Source organism: Pangasianodon hypophthalmus, chromosome 27 (genome assembly GCF_027358585.1).
Source record: "Pangasianodon hypophthalmus isolate fPanHyp1 chromosome 27, fPanHyp1.pri, whole genome shotgun sequence".
Classification (NCBI taxonomy): domain Eukaryota; kingdom Metazoa; phylum Chordata; class Actinopteri; order Siluriformes; family Pangasiidae; genus Pangasianodon; species Pangasianodon hypophthalmus.
This window is the reverse complement of record NC_069736.1, coordinates 8,838,775-8,857,524: the sequence shown is the minus strand read 5'-3', so window position 1 is coordinate 8,857,524 and position 18,750 is coordinate 8,838,775. Positions and strand designations below refer to the sequence as shown.

The window sequence follows — 18,750 nt, the reverse complement described above, 5'->3', positions numbered from 1 at the left end:
TCCTGTTTTGAGTGTAAGTACCTAGGATGTGGAACCACGTTGAATCTAATTAATCATAATCTGTATATGTGCACTTATATAGGCAGGAGAACATTATGACTTTGACAGTCACCGTTATTAGGGTCATGTAAGGGAACCTGTACGGATCGAATTGTATGTGATTACATCAAATATACTTTTACTGAGCAGGGTTTGAGTTTATTCAGGTATCACACCAAATAAAACACCATACTGAACATGTTCAGACACATTTAATTAATGATTTCAGTTCATATCAGTTATATAGGACAGACAACAGCAACAAGAAATAAAACACAACTTGGGTGTTTTAAGTTAGAAAAAATAAATACCTTAAAAAGGAAGCTATAACAATAGCATCATACAGACCTTCACTGAAGGGATAGAATGGTCTAGTTTCAGATCTACATAATTTCAGAACATCTCATTCAGAAGGAATGCAAATCTTTGGACTAACACATTTATATTAGGGTTTTATGCAGTTGTTTTAGTTTTTCTTTTGGGCCTGAGCAAAGAGAGGCAAACATTTAAGCAATATCCCATGAGCAAGAAAGTTGTACTGAATATCAGCACTGCTGTGATTTGGCTGCAGGTAATCACAGTCATGCAGATATTCAGTACAACAGCATGGTTGCGAGTGTAATATTGCTTTTATACAACAGTTCTATAAACAAGAAATTAATATCGAGTAACTGACATTTCAGACAAAATATGGCCAAATATTTTGTTTATTTTTGTTTTGTCAATGAAAATAGTTCCCAAAGAAGCCACAGCTAGATAGAGTGGTGCGTGTTGCCATGTAACGGACAGACTGACTGACAGCCCGTATTAAGAGTAGTAACGGTTCAATGTAACAAACTATTTGCTAGAATTGGAATTTTATGTAGTGAACACAGACAAGCGGAGTGATACAAAAGTGTGGTTATACTATTGGAATGCCACTTGTCAATCAAACTGTTGTATAATTTAATATATACTGTCTCTTGTTGACTTGACTGTTTTTCTAATAATCATTATTTTCAGCTCAAAAATCTGGAATGATTTTACCTATTCCTGAAAAAGAGCCTTTTAGTCAGTTGAGCTAGATCATCACTCTCTTTGCTCTACTCTACCTTGTAGGACCAGTCTCAGATTTTTCTTTAAAACTAATTCCCAGGCATTACAATATGAAAAATACTTTTCTCCAGAGGGATTTGCATTTCGATGATGTATACATTTGTTTGTATGTTTTGTGTAACAACGGATGGTTTAGAAAACACATAGTAAAAAGTGGCTTTAGAAAAGATTGACGCCATATCTTAACAGTTGTTCAAACAGTATGATGGCCTGGCTATAATACAAAACAGAGTTTATCATCTAGATTGAGCAAGTTCACTGTGACAAACTAGAAAGCAGCTCGATAATTTAAAAAGAAAGCAGACAAATGTTAAAAGCAGATACTAAGAAGTTAAATGCCCTCACTATTCAATAGCTCTCACATTGGCCTAGATGATGTCTGTTTATCCCTATGTGGCTAAGGACTGTACTAAATTCCAGTGTTGAAATATGTAAATCTTGTAAGTATTTCCTATCATATTACCCAGCGTTAAATTATGAGGAGTGTTAATTAATAAACACATTGTTATAGAATACAAACTGGCAAATAAATTAAACATGTGAAATAGAGCATAAGCATGTGTATGAAGAATTAACTACTAAAAAAAGGCAGTTGGATGTGGACTAAGCCTAAAGAGAGGAACACTCCTACTTGTGAAGCTGGTGTGTTCATGTCTCAGGTAGCTTTAAATTTTGACTCAGTTAGATAATCTATCAGTCTACTGTGGACTGAAATGCATTAAAATGGAGGTATTTGACCAGTCATATTTGAATAAAATTCAGCAGGTTTTTTTGCAAAGGTGATATTCCTTTGTAGTAAAGTTTAAAACAGAATTCTCTCCTTTAGTATTACAACATTTTTATGGTTTGAGGTAGATCTCAGTGGGGCAGGAAAGTATATTCAATTGTGGTTAGATGATTAAAAGTTAAAAAAAGAATATGAATAACAATGAGAATTAATCATATAGATGAAACCTCATAATCTAATGCCATTATTACGCTTGACAGGTGATTTCTGTACCCATTTTTTATGTTAAAATTTCCTAGCTTGCTTCTGAAGCATGGTCAGCTTCCTATTTTAAAGGGAGAGTGTTAGGTTAATAGCTCTCTCATCCACTACCTGCCCTATGGATCTTAAACCTCTGCCACCACCTGCCCCTGTTCTTTGATACAGGGAAAAGTTTTAACAGTCTTGGTAAAAGCACTCTGTGGAAACAGCCTCCGGCTGCTTATCTGGGTCGCACTTCTCTGGTTCCACGGTCTTGCCTGTGTAGTCTATGCACAGCACGCTGCGCCGGCGCTCACCGGCACCACAAGTCCGAGAGCAGGCTGACCATTGACCCATCTGCCATACAGGACAGGGCAGATCACCACACGGTCGGATGTCGGTTGGCCGTAGCTCCATGTCGCACAAGAAAGATGGGGCTCCTGTTCTGTCCTGACACTCGACGCTCCTCCTGGACCAGCCAGCACCACAGCTCTTAGAGCACTCGGACCACTCCCCCAGGACCCATTCGGCTCCTCCAAACGGCAAAATGACATGTGGGGAGAGGCTCTTCTCTGCGTCTGGCTTGCTGAAGGGAAGATCCCGGGGAAGGTAGAAGGTATATTTAACCCTGGGTGGTGAGCTGTCACCTGCTGTTGACAGAAGCTGGATGGTAATGGTTTGCTGGAGTACCTGGAAGCTGAGAAGCCGCTCCAGGGTAGTGGATGAGCCACTGTATCGAAGGACAGCACCACGCACTGGAATGTCCTGTTCAGCCGTGGATACTGAGAAATTCCCATTAAGAATGTAGGTTTCATCCTCGGCCTTCACTGCCAGGTAGTTACCATCATGCTTGATGCCATGGTGGCTACGCTGCTTGACGTCAATGTTGGTGGCCCCAGCAGGAATTGTAATTATGTCATTGTATCCAAATCTGTGGAAATACAATACTATTTGTAAAAGAGCTTCATTCTTTTTATACCAGTAGTACTTTTCCATCTATGTATCTGTTCCAGTCTTGCAAAATTTTGAGAGATTTTCCTCACTTACGTAGCTTTGTTTAGAGTGCCACTGATTTTTCTGCAACTTGTGCCATCTCCACCACAGACACCACACTTGTCAAGCCTAAGATTGGAGCCTATGACCTGGTCACAGCCAGCCTTGATGCATTGTCCCTGGACACAGATAGACGTGGTGTCTGGACCACAGGTTGTACCATCCACGACCTGATCAACAACAGATGTTTTTGAGTGTTTACAGTTAAAATTACAGAAAAAAAACAGCTGTTCAACAAGACCACATAAAACAATTACATTTCAACAGTGTAAAAAATATCAATATTAGGAAAATTAGGTAATAGACTGTGTACTACAGAGCAAATATTTAATGCTTTCGAGTGTAGTGGAGTGCAAAAATATCAGCAGTGCAGCTGAAAGAAAGGAATCTCAAGAATAATTCAGATATCAAGTTTAATAATTTGTTAGACACAAAGAGGAAGAACTGGTCAATGTGTTTCATATATTAAAACAACATTTAATCAAAGACTACTGAGAAAGTTGCACCTTGGCTTCAAAGACTTTAAATTCATTGCTGTGCTTGGCTCTGCAGAAAAGTTTGCACCGATCCCTGGGCGAAACACCAGCATACTTTGGGATCCACTGCTTTATTTTGCCATGTATGTTCAAGTAACGATCACTGTTGTATTTCTCACACTGTTCCTCTCTGAAGCTCTTACCTGTAGAATTAAAAGACTATTAAAGAGCCAATACTCACAAAATGAAATGAAATGAAATGTGAAAGTGTGAAATATAACTTTTACCTAAAAAGCATTTCTGCACACAATAATGTTTCCCAAAAGAAGAGAAAGTAGGAGTACAGTTTTTATAAAATACTACCATGATTTCCTGGGCAGGTCTGAATGTTGCAGGACTGGTATTTCACTCTCTGACCCACGCAGTAGGATCCTCCATTCTGTGGCATTGGATCTGTGCACTCACGATGGGAAAACTCAACCCCACCGCCACAAGTCCGAGAGCATGGACCCCAGGGGCCCCATGCACCCCAGCCACCATTGACTGGTTCCTGAAACACAAGAAAATAAATCATGGATACACTCCTCACTGACAGTAAACATATGGAGGGATTGAGAAACAATTATCAAGTAAGTGACATGCAAAAAGCATGTCCAGGGTAAGGCTAAAGCACTCCAATTTAACACAGCTGATTTATCTAATTACCCAGGCTTACTTTGGGCTGAATTTGGTACACTGAAAGAAATATAATGCAAATCTCTATAGGGTTGACACCCCTGGTTTAGACCAATACTGATGCTGACAAAAGCAGGATGACTAAAACATCTGTGCACTCATTTTAACTTCATATCCCTGTTTACTGACTTACATACACTCACCATTCACTTTATTAGGAACACCTGTACCCCTGCAGATTCATGCAGTTATACAATCAGCCAATCAGATACAGGTCAAGAGCTGCAGTTAATGTTCATCAAACATCAGAATGAAGAAAAAGTGTCTGTGACTTTAAAAGTGGCATGTTTATTTGGCACCAGATGGGCTGGTTTGAGTACTTCAGAAACTACTGATCTCCTGGGATTTTCACACAAAACAGTCTCTAGAATTTACACAGAGTAGTGCGAAAAAAAAAAAAAAAAACATCCTGTGAGTGGAAGGTCTGTAGACTGCAACACCTTGTTGATGAGAGAGATCAGAGGAGATTGACCAGACTTGTTTCAGCTGACAGGAAGTCTATAGTAACTCAAAAAAGCAGCAACAGTGGTGAGCAGAAAAGCATCTCAGAATGCACAACACATCAAATCTTGAGCTGGATGACCACATCAGATTGCACTGCTGTCAGCCAAGAAAAAAAATCTTAGGCTATCATGGGCAGACTCACCAAAACTGGACAGTTGAAGACTGGAAAAAGACCAGGGGATTTTTCTTTGTAATCTTCAACTGTCCCGTTTCGACGAGCCTGTGCCCATTATCAACAAGCCGTTTCCACCCACAGAACAGTCACTCACTAAATGTTTTTTTGGTTTTTGCACCATTCTGTGTAAACTCTACAGACTGTTGTGTGTGAAAATCCCAGGGGATCAGTAGTTTCTGAAATACTCAAACCAGCCCATCGGGTACCAACATCCATGCCATGATCAAAGTCACAGAGGTCACACTTTGTCCTTATTCTGATGTTTGATGTGAACATTAACTTAAGCTCTTGGCTTGTAGTTGCACGATTTAACTGCATGAATGTGCAGGTGTACAGGTGTTCCTAAAAAAGTGGAGGGTGATTAACTGGACCATTGTATCAAGTGGATGTAGGGAGTGAATGCCAGTAGTGCAGAGTTCAGAGCTAACCAGAGATGTAACTTCCACTCGGACATCAACTTCATTCTATGCATGGTGCTCAGGGCATGTGTACTACCAGATTTAATTTATTCTTCCATAACATTCCTGCTCACAGGGAAGTTCCAAGGGTAGTTATTTGTTTTAAGGGGCTTTACTGAAGGGGCTTTAGTGAATGCAATGTGCTTGTTAATGTAAGATCCAAAAATAATCCTACTTTTTAAAGACTGCAGATGAACATTAAAATTCTTTATCACACATTCTCTCTCTCTCTCTCTCTCTCCCCCTCTGTCTTTTATTATCTCTTTCTATGTTTCTCTCACTGTCACTCACACTGCCATTTGTTGCTTTTCTCTATCTCACTGGCTACAAGAATCTCTGGCGTTCAAGAACAGGATTTTAAGTAGATTATTTTATGAAGCTCTGAGAAAGGACCCAGATGGGGTCCAACAGCAGCAGCTGGTTGGATTTCTAAAAGTGAAAAATGAATAGTCTGACTCATTGTCCAGACACCTAAACAATATGCCGAATATGTCTGACCAGGCAAACAGTGAATTTGAATAAAGAAAGACACTTCAGAAAAAGAGCGTGTGGTACATTTTCAGACAATGAATAATGAGAGAAGTAATAACAATACAGTTAAAAAAGACAGCATTGCCCATATAGAGTTTTGTATCTACTTGCTACTAGCAATTTTTTTTCTGATAAATCCTGAGTCTTACTCAAGCTGGGCTCATGCTACACATACCTTCTCTTCCTTCTCTGCCAATATGCTTGACACACACACACCCCCACGGCAGCTCTGGTCTTCACCACAGGGTGTGCCATCGGCCCAGGGCAGGCTCCCATTACGGGTAGTGCACTGTAGTTTGCCCTCTTCACGGCACCATAACTGGATGCAGGCTTGGTCCTCCGGGGCATTGGGGCAGCGCGTAAACTCCTCCCCGAATGCTTGCTGGCACTGACGGTCCAGACCAAACATGTGGCCCGGAGGCTCAGCCCTTAAGGGAATAGTCTGGTCTGGCATGTCCAGTAAGCAGTCACCTAAAGACAGAATGTACACACACTAAAAAATGAACACATAATACTAATTGTCAATAAACTACACATGCTATTCTACACAAATCAAGAGAGAGTTATGCCACTTTAATTATACTGTTTAGCTGGTCTGCTGTCTTTCATTGGCCATTCATTGACATCATCAGCACTGGCATCCGTAAGTTAGGTTTGCTGAAACCGCCTCTTATTTGGAGTAAACAGGTGTGCACATGCGTAGCTTAAGGGAAATATTTTCATGATGTGCGTAAATCAGAATGGTCTCATCTGGAGATTTCCACTGTGTAACCTATAATATTGCAGCTCCAGTCAAACTTCAGCTCAATCATTAACATTGGTCCTTGCACAGCTCTAAATCACACAGTACCACCATATCTCATGTGTATTTCATGTACAATCAAATGGCAGTTCCTTCTCCCTAGGGTTTTTAAGCAAACTCCCAAACTCAGTATGTGTACTTGGATTCTTAAGATTTTGATTCTTAAATCTAACTTCTAACAGCTTCAGTCACTAAGTATTTGGACTGCTTTCACCAGTCATTTTATAGCTTGCATAAGTAATATAATTTTACGAATTTAGGCCTTGTAGTTTTATCAGTTCTCTTGTGTACCTGTGGCAACAGCAAGTTCAGTAGAGGTAGCCTGCGCCTGGCAATAGCGGCATCCGAGTGAGGGAAAACAGCTATTAAAGCTGGAATGTGTTAGTCACTGAGGATGACACAAGGAAGCGGGAGGGAGGAGCTCAGACTGAAATACTGACAGATAAATCAATCTCAGGCAAAAATATGTTTGCTATTTTTCAGTGCACTGTTCTCTTTTTCTGGCTTTGTAGGAATGCTCTGCTGAAGAATGAGGTACACTTCTGGGAGATTGTACAGACAGTAAACATGGGAAACCTTGAACAGATTCCTGTAACAATATCAGACATGCCTGGCATGTGTCAGTCACCTGACTACATTACTCTGTGGTGAGGGCAGAAAACCACCCAGAGAGAGAGAGAGAGAAATGAAAAAAAGAGAGCATACTCTACATAGGTGGTTAGTTTTGACATTCTCAGCAAAATTACACAGTGTGGTTTTCCAGGTCTGTTATTAGTGGTTAGGGAGCAAGTAAAGGCAGAATAGACATATGAAGAAAAAAAAAAGTGTGACTAAACTTGTAAAACAGAGACCTCCATTTTATATATTTCCACTGCACTGTTTGTTTTCTGTGGCAAGTTTCCATTAAGTAAATAACGACAACTGCAAGATTTAGAATAACTGCTTGATTACTGGTTACTGAATGATACTGAATGATACTGAATGATACTGGTTTTTGGCCTGGATCTTGAAGAAACATGACCTGCACTTGTGCCAGTACCAAAGGACCACTCAAAACCTTATCTGTCATGTAATTTTAAAATAGACATGGCGTTGTTTACATTTGCATATTCTTAAATACTTTCACACATACTTAAAATGCTGTTCCTCAATGTCTTAAATGCATATTAAATATTCTAATGTTCTTATACCATAAAAAACAAAGAAATTGCTCAAAGCAGTCTGTCCCCTTGTTTGAGTGATGTGGTCACTCTATCACAGATTTATCAGTCAAGTAAAAACAGTGTCATATCTGTGTCTCTTTTATATCCCCATTCAAACATCTGCATTCTCCAGTGTGTGTTTCCAATTCTAATTTGTCATGATATTGGTCCATTAATTTCTTCCAATTAATGTCACAGCAGTCTGTTTTCATTTTCTTTGCTACTGTAACATCATTGTCTTCAGCCACCATATTTGCAGCAGCTACATTTAGACATATGCATTTAGACAACAAAAAATAATATGGACAACCAAATGTCTGAGACAAAATTGTTTTTCCCAATGCTCATCTACACTGATGGGATCAGAATGGTGACTCAGGCCATACCATGCCCATTGTCGAAGAACTCTGTGATGTAAAGAGCACTGCATGGTGACCAGGGAAGTGTCTTGTTGAGGTGGACAAAGAAGGGAGCCATTAGGTGGTGTCCATCAATATCACCGAACAATTTCTCACAGGTTTTGGAGTCATCGTGCGGCATGCTTAGTACATGGCCTATGGGGAGGCAGGGAGAGGAGAAAAAGTTTGTGTTTCAATGCTATGACACTTGGACCATGAGGCTCTGAAACACACACAAACACACACCCATATATGTGGGATATATATTGTAACTTGCATCAGAACATCTGTCCTTAGATGCAAAATTACAACCACATATGAAAGAATGCCTGTTTAGTACAGCTCCTACTGAAACTGCTTGTTGTTTGGCAATATGTTCTTATGTGAACATAATCATCTGTGACATACTTACTGGGAACTTAATTCCAACAGCTTTGCAATTAAGGTGATCTAATGGAATAAAAATATTCCCTTAAGCCATTACAGATTGGCTATTCTGTAATGGTGCAAATAAGATCATGGAAACTGTTCAAGTGAAGCTAAGACGGTTAGAGACATTAATGAATGGCTAAGTCTAAATTTGGGCCATCCACTCTGGTCCAGACACTCAGCGGGCGTGAGATGTCAGACGGAGGCATGGGGTGGAATTTGGGTGTGTGCGTGTGTGTCTGTATGTATGTGACCTGTACCGAGCTCATGTGACACAGTGAAGGCTGCCTGAAGGCCGTTGTCCTCAATGACTGAACAGCTTCTTTTGGGGTCACACATGGTTCCTACATCAGCTACACCAAGGGTGTCACAATGCTGATGTCCACAAATATCCTGGAGGGGCAAAAGACAGACAGCACAGAAAAAGAGAGAAGAGAGGAGAGGAGAGGAGGGACAGATTTCAGACACTGATATTCAGACATCGCTCCATTAGTTCCAGACAGACCTTTTTCCCCCCAAGTAGGCTCTTGCCAGCAAAACATATTTGTCAGTGTTTCCATCGTAAAATGAAGCAAATACATGGCAGACTAAAAAGAGTGAGGGAGGATTTTTAACTGTGTGATGGCTGGTCTGCACAGTTCACTTCCAGAACCAAGGCCTTTCTCAAGTGTGTGCCACCCCTGTCTTGAGCAACCTTGCCCATAAAGGAGGGCTCCACAGAAATTTTTGGAGAAAAGTAGGGACAGCTTTGCATCTGCTAAACATCTGGCCCATCCAACTGAGACAAACTTGAATTCTGTTGTTTTTAGCCACAAGATGTCTGGCCAAACATCAGCTTTAAGTTCAGCTCTTTTACTGGTAACCTACTGTACTTGGCAGAAGTATAGTCTTACACATTCGCACCACAGCAATCATACACTCACTGTCCACTTTAATAGGAACACCTGTACACCTGCTCATTTATGCAGTTTTCCAATCAGCCAATCATGTGACAGCAGCACAATGCATAAAATCATGCAGATACAGGTCAAGAGCTTCAGTTAATGTTCACATAAAACATCAGCATGGGGAAAAAGTGTGATCTCTGTGACTTTAACCGTGGCATGGTTATTGGTGCCAGATGGGCTGGTTTGAGTATTTTAGAAACTGCTGATCTCCTGAGGATTTCACACACATCAGTCTCTAGAGTTTACACAGAATGGTGCAAAAAACAAAAAACTCTGAGTGAGCGACAGTTCTGTGGGTGGAAACGCCTTGTTGATAAGAATGGTCAGAGGAAAATGGCCAGTTTCATTCAAGCTGCCAGAAAGGATATAGTTATATAATCTATATAACTATAGATTATGAGTATATAATACTCATATAATCACTCTTTACAACCGTGGTGAGCTGAAAAGCATTTCATTATGCACAAAACATTGCACCTTGAGGTGGATGAGCTACAACAGCAAAATACCACATTGCGTTCCACTGCTGTCAACCAAGAATGGGAATCTGAGGCTATCATGGGTACAGGCTCACAGAAACTGGACATTTTAAAAAAAATTACCTGGTCTTTTTCCGGTTTTCCGTTGTCCAGTTTGGGGGAGTCTGTGCCCATGATAGCCTCAGATTCTTGATCTTGGCCGACAGGAGTGAAACCTGATGTGGTCTTCTGCTGTTGTAGCCCAGCCACCTCAAGGTCTGATGTGTTGTGTGTTTTCAGATGCTTTTCTTCTCAACACAGTTTTAAAGAGTAGTTATTTGAGTAACTGTTGGCCTTCTGTCAGCTTGAACCAGTTTGGTCATTTTCCTCTGACCTCTCTCATCAGCAAGGTGTTTCAGCCTGCAGACCCTCCACTCACAGGATATTTTTTTGTTTTTCGCGTCATTCTGTGTAAACTCTATAGACTGTTGTGTGTGAAATTCCCAGGAGATCAGCAGTTTCTGAAATACTCAAACCAGCCCATCTGGCACCATCAACCATGCCACAGTTAATGTCACAAAGATCACACTTTTTCCCCATTCTGATGTTTGATGTGAACATTAACTGCAGCTCTTAAGTAAGAGTAAGAGTAAGATATTCCTTTATTTGTCCTGCAGTGGGGAAATTGCATTGAATTAGGTATGGTGGCACAGTGGTTAGGGTTGCTACTTTACAGCTCCAGGGTCCCCATTTGGATCCTGAGCATGGGTTACAGTTGTGTGGAACTTGGAGTCTCACAGTATCCATGTTGATTTCCTCAGGGTTCCCTAGTTTCCTCCCACCACTCAAAAGCACACCAGTAGTTTTACAGGCTACTCTAAATTGCCCTTAGGTGTCAATGTGTATGCATGGTGCCCTGTGATGGACTGACCACATGATATGTTGGTTACTGAAGATGAATGAATTGAGCAATTATCTATAATGTAATACATCATTCACATTCAGGTAAATACACAATATGGGTTCCTTTTTCATGTTAAAGACTATTCTTGCATGAAAAGGGATTTCAACAGAGACCAAACTAGTTTGTAAAATGTTGCACATTCGAAACAGAGATTATGGCTCACCTCCCTAGTGAACAAAATGGCTGTATCGTAATGCTCAGGGTGGCGTGGACTTGCTGGGTTAAAGAGCTGTTGCCAGGTGCAGAAGTTGCGTAGGGCCATTCCACCATTTCTGGACACCTCAGGTCCAACATCCTCATCCTCCACCACCAACATCTTGACCACCACTAGGCTCACTGCATTCTTAATGCTAGGGTGGCCAAAAAGTTGTGCGGCCATCCCCATTATGGTTAATAGGTAGTGCTGCAGAGAAATAGCAGTAAAAGACAATTATAAATCAGGTACAGTTTTGTTTTTTGAAGGTTCAAACACTGTACAACTGATCAGTTCAGCCACTAAAATCTTCAAGCCTCTTGAAGTCAAATATTCATGTATAATATAACTCAAGGTTTTTTTTCTGTCAATAAAATGGGTGGAAACTTCTCAAAAACAAACTCCTTCTCACTTCCAGATGGTGCTGCATCTAACTCTAGCCCCTAATGCCAGCATTTTTATTTCATGGATCTCTTGACTTATATCACAGCAGATGGAGATCTCACATTTAATAACAATACAGTTTAATTTACCAATTCTGACAATAATTTCAAACCAGAAGCATATGATGAGAAACCCAGTCACACCTATAATTTATTAAATGATCTGTGTAGTTGGAATGGGGCGGCATAACGGGTAGCGATGCCACCTCACACTTGCAGGGTCTCTAGTTTGATCATGAGCTTGGGTTACTGAGCATGTTCTGTGTCTGTGTGGGTTTTCTCCAGTTTCCTACCACCTCCCTAAAACATGCTGGTAGGTGGATTGGCTATGCTAAATTGCCCTAGGTGTGAACTAGTGTGTGAATATGTGTGCATGGCACCTTGCAATTAACAAGCTTCCCAGTCAGAGTGTATTCCCAACTCACTTCCGGTGTTCCCACCCACCGCGACCCTGAGCAGAATAAAGCAGTTACTGAAGATGAATGAATTGAGGAATATTTCATAATGTAATACATCATTAACTTTTGGGAAGATGAATGAATGAATGAATGAATTGTTGGTATGGTATTTCATGCTCAGACAACTATAAGGTCTGATGGCATGATATATAAGCTAACACGCTATATGAGAATTTTTGCTTGGAAAAGATGATATTATGATGTAATACAAGTTCTTAATGTTATTAGGGGAAACTGTTAAAGGACACCATATAAGCAATTTTTAAATCTATGATATGTATTATTTCTTCACAGTCTGAAACGTTAAAATTAGTTCTGCATCTGGCATGAAGACAAACTGCTACTATATTGACAATATTATGACAGTTTCCCAAATAATTGTTCATTCCAGTCAATATTTAAAAGGACACATGTTCTGTATTTTAATAAAAAGAAGATGACAAAAAAAGTCTGTCTCGAATCACTCTGTCAGCCATCATCTTCAGTTAATTACACACCATTTGGAAGTATCAACAGAGTAGTTTGAAAGAATTCTCCCCTGCATTCTCTGTTTACAGAGGGACATCATGATGGTAAAACAGTATCAACAAAACATAGACCATGGTAAACATTTGTGATCACAGGCTTTGTGTGCAAAGTCTGAGATGATAAACATGGCTGAATTCTGTTGTCTCATTCATGCAAAAGTAAACAGACAGGGATGTGCTGAACAAGCACCCCCCCCCACCAGAGGAACCTACTTTCATGAATGCAGTTGCATGATGCAGACGAGGGAGAGCTGGAAAATTTAATTTTTTACTTTTTCCCCCAAACTGGAGATTAGACTATGCCTAAAATTGATACTACTATTTAATACAGTAGCATGTGTTAGAGGTGTGCATTGGGACTGAGATACTGTGCCACCCAGTGAGTCATGGGAGCATGTGGGGAGTGGGCAGTCAGATATGAAGCTCACAGGACAAAATAAATGGCACATTCAGTAATGTGGAAGCGTATTAGATGCGGCACGTTGTTCATGCAGAACTGCATGATGCATTCATAGAGTTCCTTTACTCACATACATAAATGAGATGTATACAGGAGATCAGAGACCATAGAGCAGGTTGCCTGTTGCTGATTTCTGTTTTGACGTTCTATTTAGCGTAGTTCATTAAAATTATTTTATATAATAGTTGCAGCACAAACTGATCCAAATGTTTACTAAAAAATATCACTTCAGCATTCATTTATTCATCTTCAGTAATAGCTGTATCCTGGTCAGCATCACTGTAGCGTATCTGAAGCCTATCCCAGGAACACTTGGCGTGAGGAGGGAATTCACGCTGGATGGGATGCCTGTGACAAGGCCATTTACCTACCAACATTTTTTGGGAAGTGGGAGAAAACCAGGGAACCCGGAGTAAAACTGACACGTACAAAGGGAGAACATGCAAAACTCAGCACGGACAGTATCCAGAACTCAGTATTGAGCCAGGAACCCTGGAGCAGTGAGGCTTCAAGGCTGCCTGCTATCTGACAGTATTCATCACGAATGTATTTATTTAAAAAAATCATGATATTGTAGCCTATACTTCTATAAAGTTAGGCATTGTACCAAATGTTGTCATTATAATAGCTTATTTGACCAGCCCGCAGTATCACTCTGCTTGGATTCTTTTTTCTTCCAAAATCCTCAATATGTAGGTGACATAAACCATATCCCCTATATTTTAAAATCCATCCGTGATTGTGAGGAGTTTAAAAGCTAATGTGGATTTCAGCGCTGGTTAAAATGGAAGCGTATCTTTTCCCTGAGGCACGAACAATTCAAGCTAAAAATGCTTCGGAAAGGCTTTAGATGTGCTTTTGGACATGGTTTTATCACGCATTTGTTTGCTGGCTCGTCATCATTCTTGTCTACAGCACTTAGTTACACCCATAAAATTTAGTACGGCAGTATGCTGTTTTTGACATATCCCATAGGCTTTGCTCGGGTTCATCGCGCGAGCGTCGCGGTTCGTCTCCATTACGCACTGCTCTTGGCTTCCGCCCACGCACGTCCGACCACGCGAAATGAATAGCTTCTTAGAACCTTTGTCATATCTCAGTTGAAACGGAAAATATTACAGTGCATAAATAGATACGTTTATTAGTACGAATTTTAAAGGAATTTAAGATTACAATTCATAAGCGCAGTTCATGGGCTAACTGTTATCTATTTCAGTAGAAACCGCCCCCCCAAAACCTACTAGTGGATACTAGATATTATTCCTGCGTGGACTCCCCGTTCTCTTAGGGCAATTTAAAATTAATATTACACCGATTAAACAATATTATAATGGTTCAACAATAGCCTATTAAACAATATTATAAGGAAAGACTTTCAGGGCAGGTGACTTCCTGGAAAATTAGACCAGTAAGTTCAATTTATTCTGCTATGAAGCGAACGCTTATTAACTGTACTTTACCTTGATCTCGTCTCCATAGAAACGCGTCATGGAAGCGTCCGCCACAACCAGGGTCTCGATGTACCTGGCTGCTGAAACAAACCTCCGCTCCCGCTTTTGCGCTTTTTGTTCATATTCGTTCGACTGATCTATACCATGCTTCACATAACTGTTGTCCTCTTCCTCTCCCTTGACGCCGAACTTTCTGGAAAACACTCGCCTTTTAACGACGTGAGGCTGAGAGAAAGTCCGCCTCGCGTCTCCAGTGCGCGCACCGACTGGTTCGATGAAGTACTCTCGACCGCGCGTTACGAAAGTTCCCCGGATGCCACGGCAGAGACTGACGGAGACCAGCGACTCCTCGTCCTTATTTACTGTACCCGTGTGGAAACAGCCCCTGAGCTCCTGCTCGCTTTCTCTGGGCTCAAGCAGTATATCCTCGAGGACGCGCTCATGCCCGGAGCCGTTCGCAACAGCCGAGAGATGTTTCCCTTTTACGCGCTGAACGTGTAACGTAGGAGCCATGAAACTGTCGTCCGGCCTCAGGTTCAGCGTGAAAACTTGCCCGAACGCCTTAATTTGGAAAACATGCCAGTCCTCAGATCGCCAAAAGCCATTTCTCTTTAAAGAAACTTTGACAGGTACTGTTTCGGTCTCGTCCAAAGCTACGCTATTACATTTCACAAGTCCAGCGAACAAAACAGTGGTCAAGATTAAATGTGCGGTGAAAATCATGGTGACTGGTGCTACGCAAATATTGTTATAAAAACTGTACATAAAATACAAGAACTTATCTCGCTACTTACGTTCAAATATAAATGCAAAAGATTTTAACAACAACAAACTACAGAAATTGCACTTGATGAAACTGGATGAAATCACCGGCTTGAGTTGAAACAAACGGCCCGTTTCCATTCACAGAAAAGAACAAAGTGACACTTTTGAACATGAGGTCGCCATTAAGGGAAACGCTCTTCGACCTGTGTACACTCAGTGTGTACGCGTCCTTGTCGGCGGTATTTATACACTCGCAATCTTCTTGAACTTGCGCGGTTTATTTCCGATACTCGCGCCGACCGCGAGTGCTCCGATCCAATGGGGACTCCCGGCCACGCCCCCTTTTGAACAGTGCAGCGCTGCCTATTATTACCCGACTGCATGGCGCGCGCTCACTTAGACACACGCACACACACACACACACACACAGACGCTGCCCTGATGCGTGGAATGTTTTACCCCGGTGATAGAGTTTCCCGACTGAAATGTTTCCCGCAAATTAGGCTATTTTTAATCATAATGGGCTGGAAAAAATGGCCTTGGCCCAATATATATTGTTTGGCACAGTTACAGCTCAGACAAGTTTATAGTGGTACGAATCAGGGCGGGTTTTAAAACCGTGACTGGCTGTAAAGCAGTCAACACCGTCTGGTACTCCCAACTACTCATCCCTGGAATGAAGTTAATTTGAACAACAGTTTGAACAGTACAAGTTATCGTTGTACAAATGATACAAGTTAGGCTAATTAAGACAACAATGATTATCAAAATTTTATTTATAAAAAGAACGAGGACACTTGCAAGTTAGGAAAAATGTGATTTTTGCAAGTTACTAGATTGGGATAAATCTTCCTCCCTTCTCATATATATATATATATATATATATATATATGTTAGAGAAAGACCTTTAAGGGGACATGGTGACGGAAAAAAAAAAAAAAAAAATATATATATATATATATATATATATATATATATATATATATATATATATATTTTTTTTTTTTTTTTCCGTCACCATGTCCCCTTAGGGGCACCGTAGGATTGTGAACGTGTATAGCTTGGATTTTATGGCATGGATTTCTATTAATAAAAAGGTCTTTCTCTAACAGTATTAAAACAACAACTTGCTTTAATATATTACTACTGTTAAAATAAAAAAAATGTGTGAAACAAAATAGAGTTAACCCATAGCAATGTAGTTTGTAAACCTTTAGATATTGACGATTATCACACTTCCAGTAGGTGGCGCCACTGCATCATTTTTTTTTTTTTTTTTTTTTTACTGTGGCGTTCTGCTTTGGTATACTTCTTACTAAAAAAAAATACAACAAGCAAACAAACAAAACACATCAAGAAAAACAAAACAAAACAAAACAAAAACATCTGCCTATCAGGCGAGAACAACAAAAATCCTTAATGTCCATTGCTGTCTAAAGCATCAAGAAACCCTTAGATCGAGTTCTAACTCAGGTTTTTCACCACCAGATGGCACGTTTGTATTTCAAAGACTCATACATGCACAAACACATGCACCAGCTTCAACTTACTTTTCTTGGTTGCACTGTGAAGAGATGCATACAATTTAATTAATTTGATTACTTAATTTAATTACTTATAGTGTTTTTTCATCAACACTTAGAAAGGGGTTTGTGAAGGCTTTTTCAAAAGGTTCCTTGTATAGTTAAAGGTTCTTAGCCCCTTAAAAATGGGTCTAGATTGAAACCCTTCCTGGTGGGAACCACTTGATTGCAGGGTTCTACACAGAACCTTTAGTGATTCTCCTAGACAGACAATTAAAAAAACCCTTAAAGGTTCAAGATCTGACCTTTTTATTATGAGTGTCATTTGTGAAAATAATTTCTATACTTTTTAACAGTGACATAACAGTCATTTTCCTGACATGAATTCATAATTCATTGTTCTTGTGGCCACAAGCAGGGTCCCAGGTTTGATCCTGATCTTGGGTCACTGTCTGTGTGGAGATTCTGTGCATGATCGCCCCCATCTTCCCATGTCCATGTGGGTTTCCTCCAGGTTCTCCAGATTCCTCCCGTTCTAGTAGGTGGATTGACTGTGAAAAATTATCTCTATTTGTAAATGAGTGTAAGAATGTGTGTGTGCATGGTGCCCTGCAGTGGACAGGCATTCCGTCCAGGGTGTATTCCTGTCTCATGCCCAGTGTTTCCAGGATAGGCTCTGGATCAACCACTACCCCTCACCAGGATAAAGTGGTTCCTGAAAGTCAGTTAGTGAGTAAAGTTAAAAGCTGGAGTAGCTGATCATGATTTGCATATGCAGTACATGTTTTGCAAGTGTTCCATAATCCAAAACAAAATCTGTCACTATTACTAATCACTATTTTCTTTAAGCACATATTAATATCATCTATAACAAAGAGAAATGATAACCCATTTGTATGTCATATGTATACATATAAATGAAAGATAAGGGTTGGAGAGCACATATATATATATATACTCACAGTCCACTTTTAAGACCTACTGTACACCTGCACATTCATGCAGTAAATCTAATCAGCCAATCATGTGGCAGCAGCACAATGCAAAAAATAACACAGATACTGAACAAGAGCTTTGGGTTATGTTCACATCAAACATCAGAATGAAGAAAAGTGTGATCTCTGTGAACCATGGCATGGATATTGGTACCAGTTGAGCTGGTTTGAGTATTTCAGAAACTGCTGATCTCCTGGGATTTATACACACAACAGTCTGTAGAGTTTACAAAGAATAGTGTGAAAAAAAAAGAATCTGAGGGTATCATGGGCCCAGACTCACTGAAACTGGACAGTTGAAGACTGGAAAAAGACCAGATGACCCCCCCCCCCCCCCCCCCCCCCCCAAATATGTTGTGTACTTTTACAGAAAGTTGTCGATTTGTTCTGAGCCCTGATCAGCAATATAGCTTGTGCAGGAAGGCATTGCAGTTTGCCAATCCCTCAAATTGTTAAACTTTTTCTTTGCTCCAACACAGATTTCAAAGAAAGGAGGATGTTTCACCACTCGAAACCATTTAAGAACCACGGATTACATCCCAAATCACATAGTACCGTGCTAAATTGTATGTCAGAATAAAGTCTCCATATATGGTGTCACATTAATTTTATTTACTAGTATGGTAGAATGCGGTTTGGCATGTTACAAGTGGACAATAAGTCACCATCTTTCACATGGCTGCAAGAGCGCACAAATACGCG

General features: G+C 40.4%; 1 protein-coding gene across 2 annotated transcripts; it reads right to left on the bottom strand.

Moving 5' to 3' along the window:
* Window positions 1–176: 176 nt before the first annotated feature.
* Window positions 177–15,808, bottom strand: adamts8a (ADAM metallopeptidase with thrombospondin type 1 motif, 8a). Of its 2 annotated transcripts, XM_026921836.3 has the most exons (9): window positions 14,775–15,804; window positions 11,397–11,636; window positions 9,125–9,257; window positions 8,424–8,591; window positions 6,209–6,504; window positions 3,994–4,180; window positions 3,661–3,833; window positions 3,149–3,324; window positions 177–3,032 (listed from the first exon to the last, which is right to left on the bottom strand). In XM_026921836.3, the coding sequence occupies exons 1-9, from the start codon at window positions 15,528–15,530 to the stop codon at window positions 2,297–2,299; spliced, it is 2,865 nt and encodes a 954-aa protein (XP_026777637.1). In that variant the 5' UTR covers window positions 15,531–15,804; the 3' UTR covers window positions 177–2,296. The 2 variants fall into 2 exon arrangements, with proteins under 2 accessions (XP_026777637.1, XP_053086320.1); XM_053230345.1 differs by lacking the exon at window positions 8,424–8,591 and having other exon boundaries at window positions 14,775–15,808.
* Window positions 15,809–18,750: the final 2,942 nt, after the last annotated feature.

Coding starts and splice junctions, on each gene's coding strand:
- adamts8a (XM_026921836.3), bottom strand. CDS start 15,530: ATGTACAGTTTTTATAACAATATTTGCGTAGCACCAGTCACCATGATT. Junction 6,505..8,423: donor GTTCTTCGACAATGGGCATG/GTATGGCCTGAG, acceptor TTCTGTCTTTAG/GTGACTGCTTACTGGACATG. Junction 3,325..3,660: donor TTAAAGTCTTTGAAGCCAAG/GTGCAACTTTCT, acceptor GTTGTTGATCAG/GTCGTGGATGGTACAACCTG.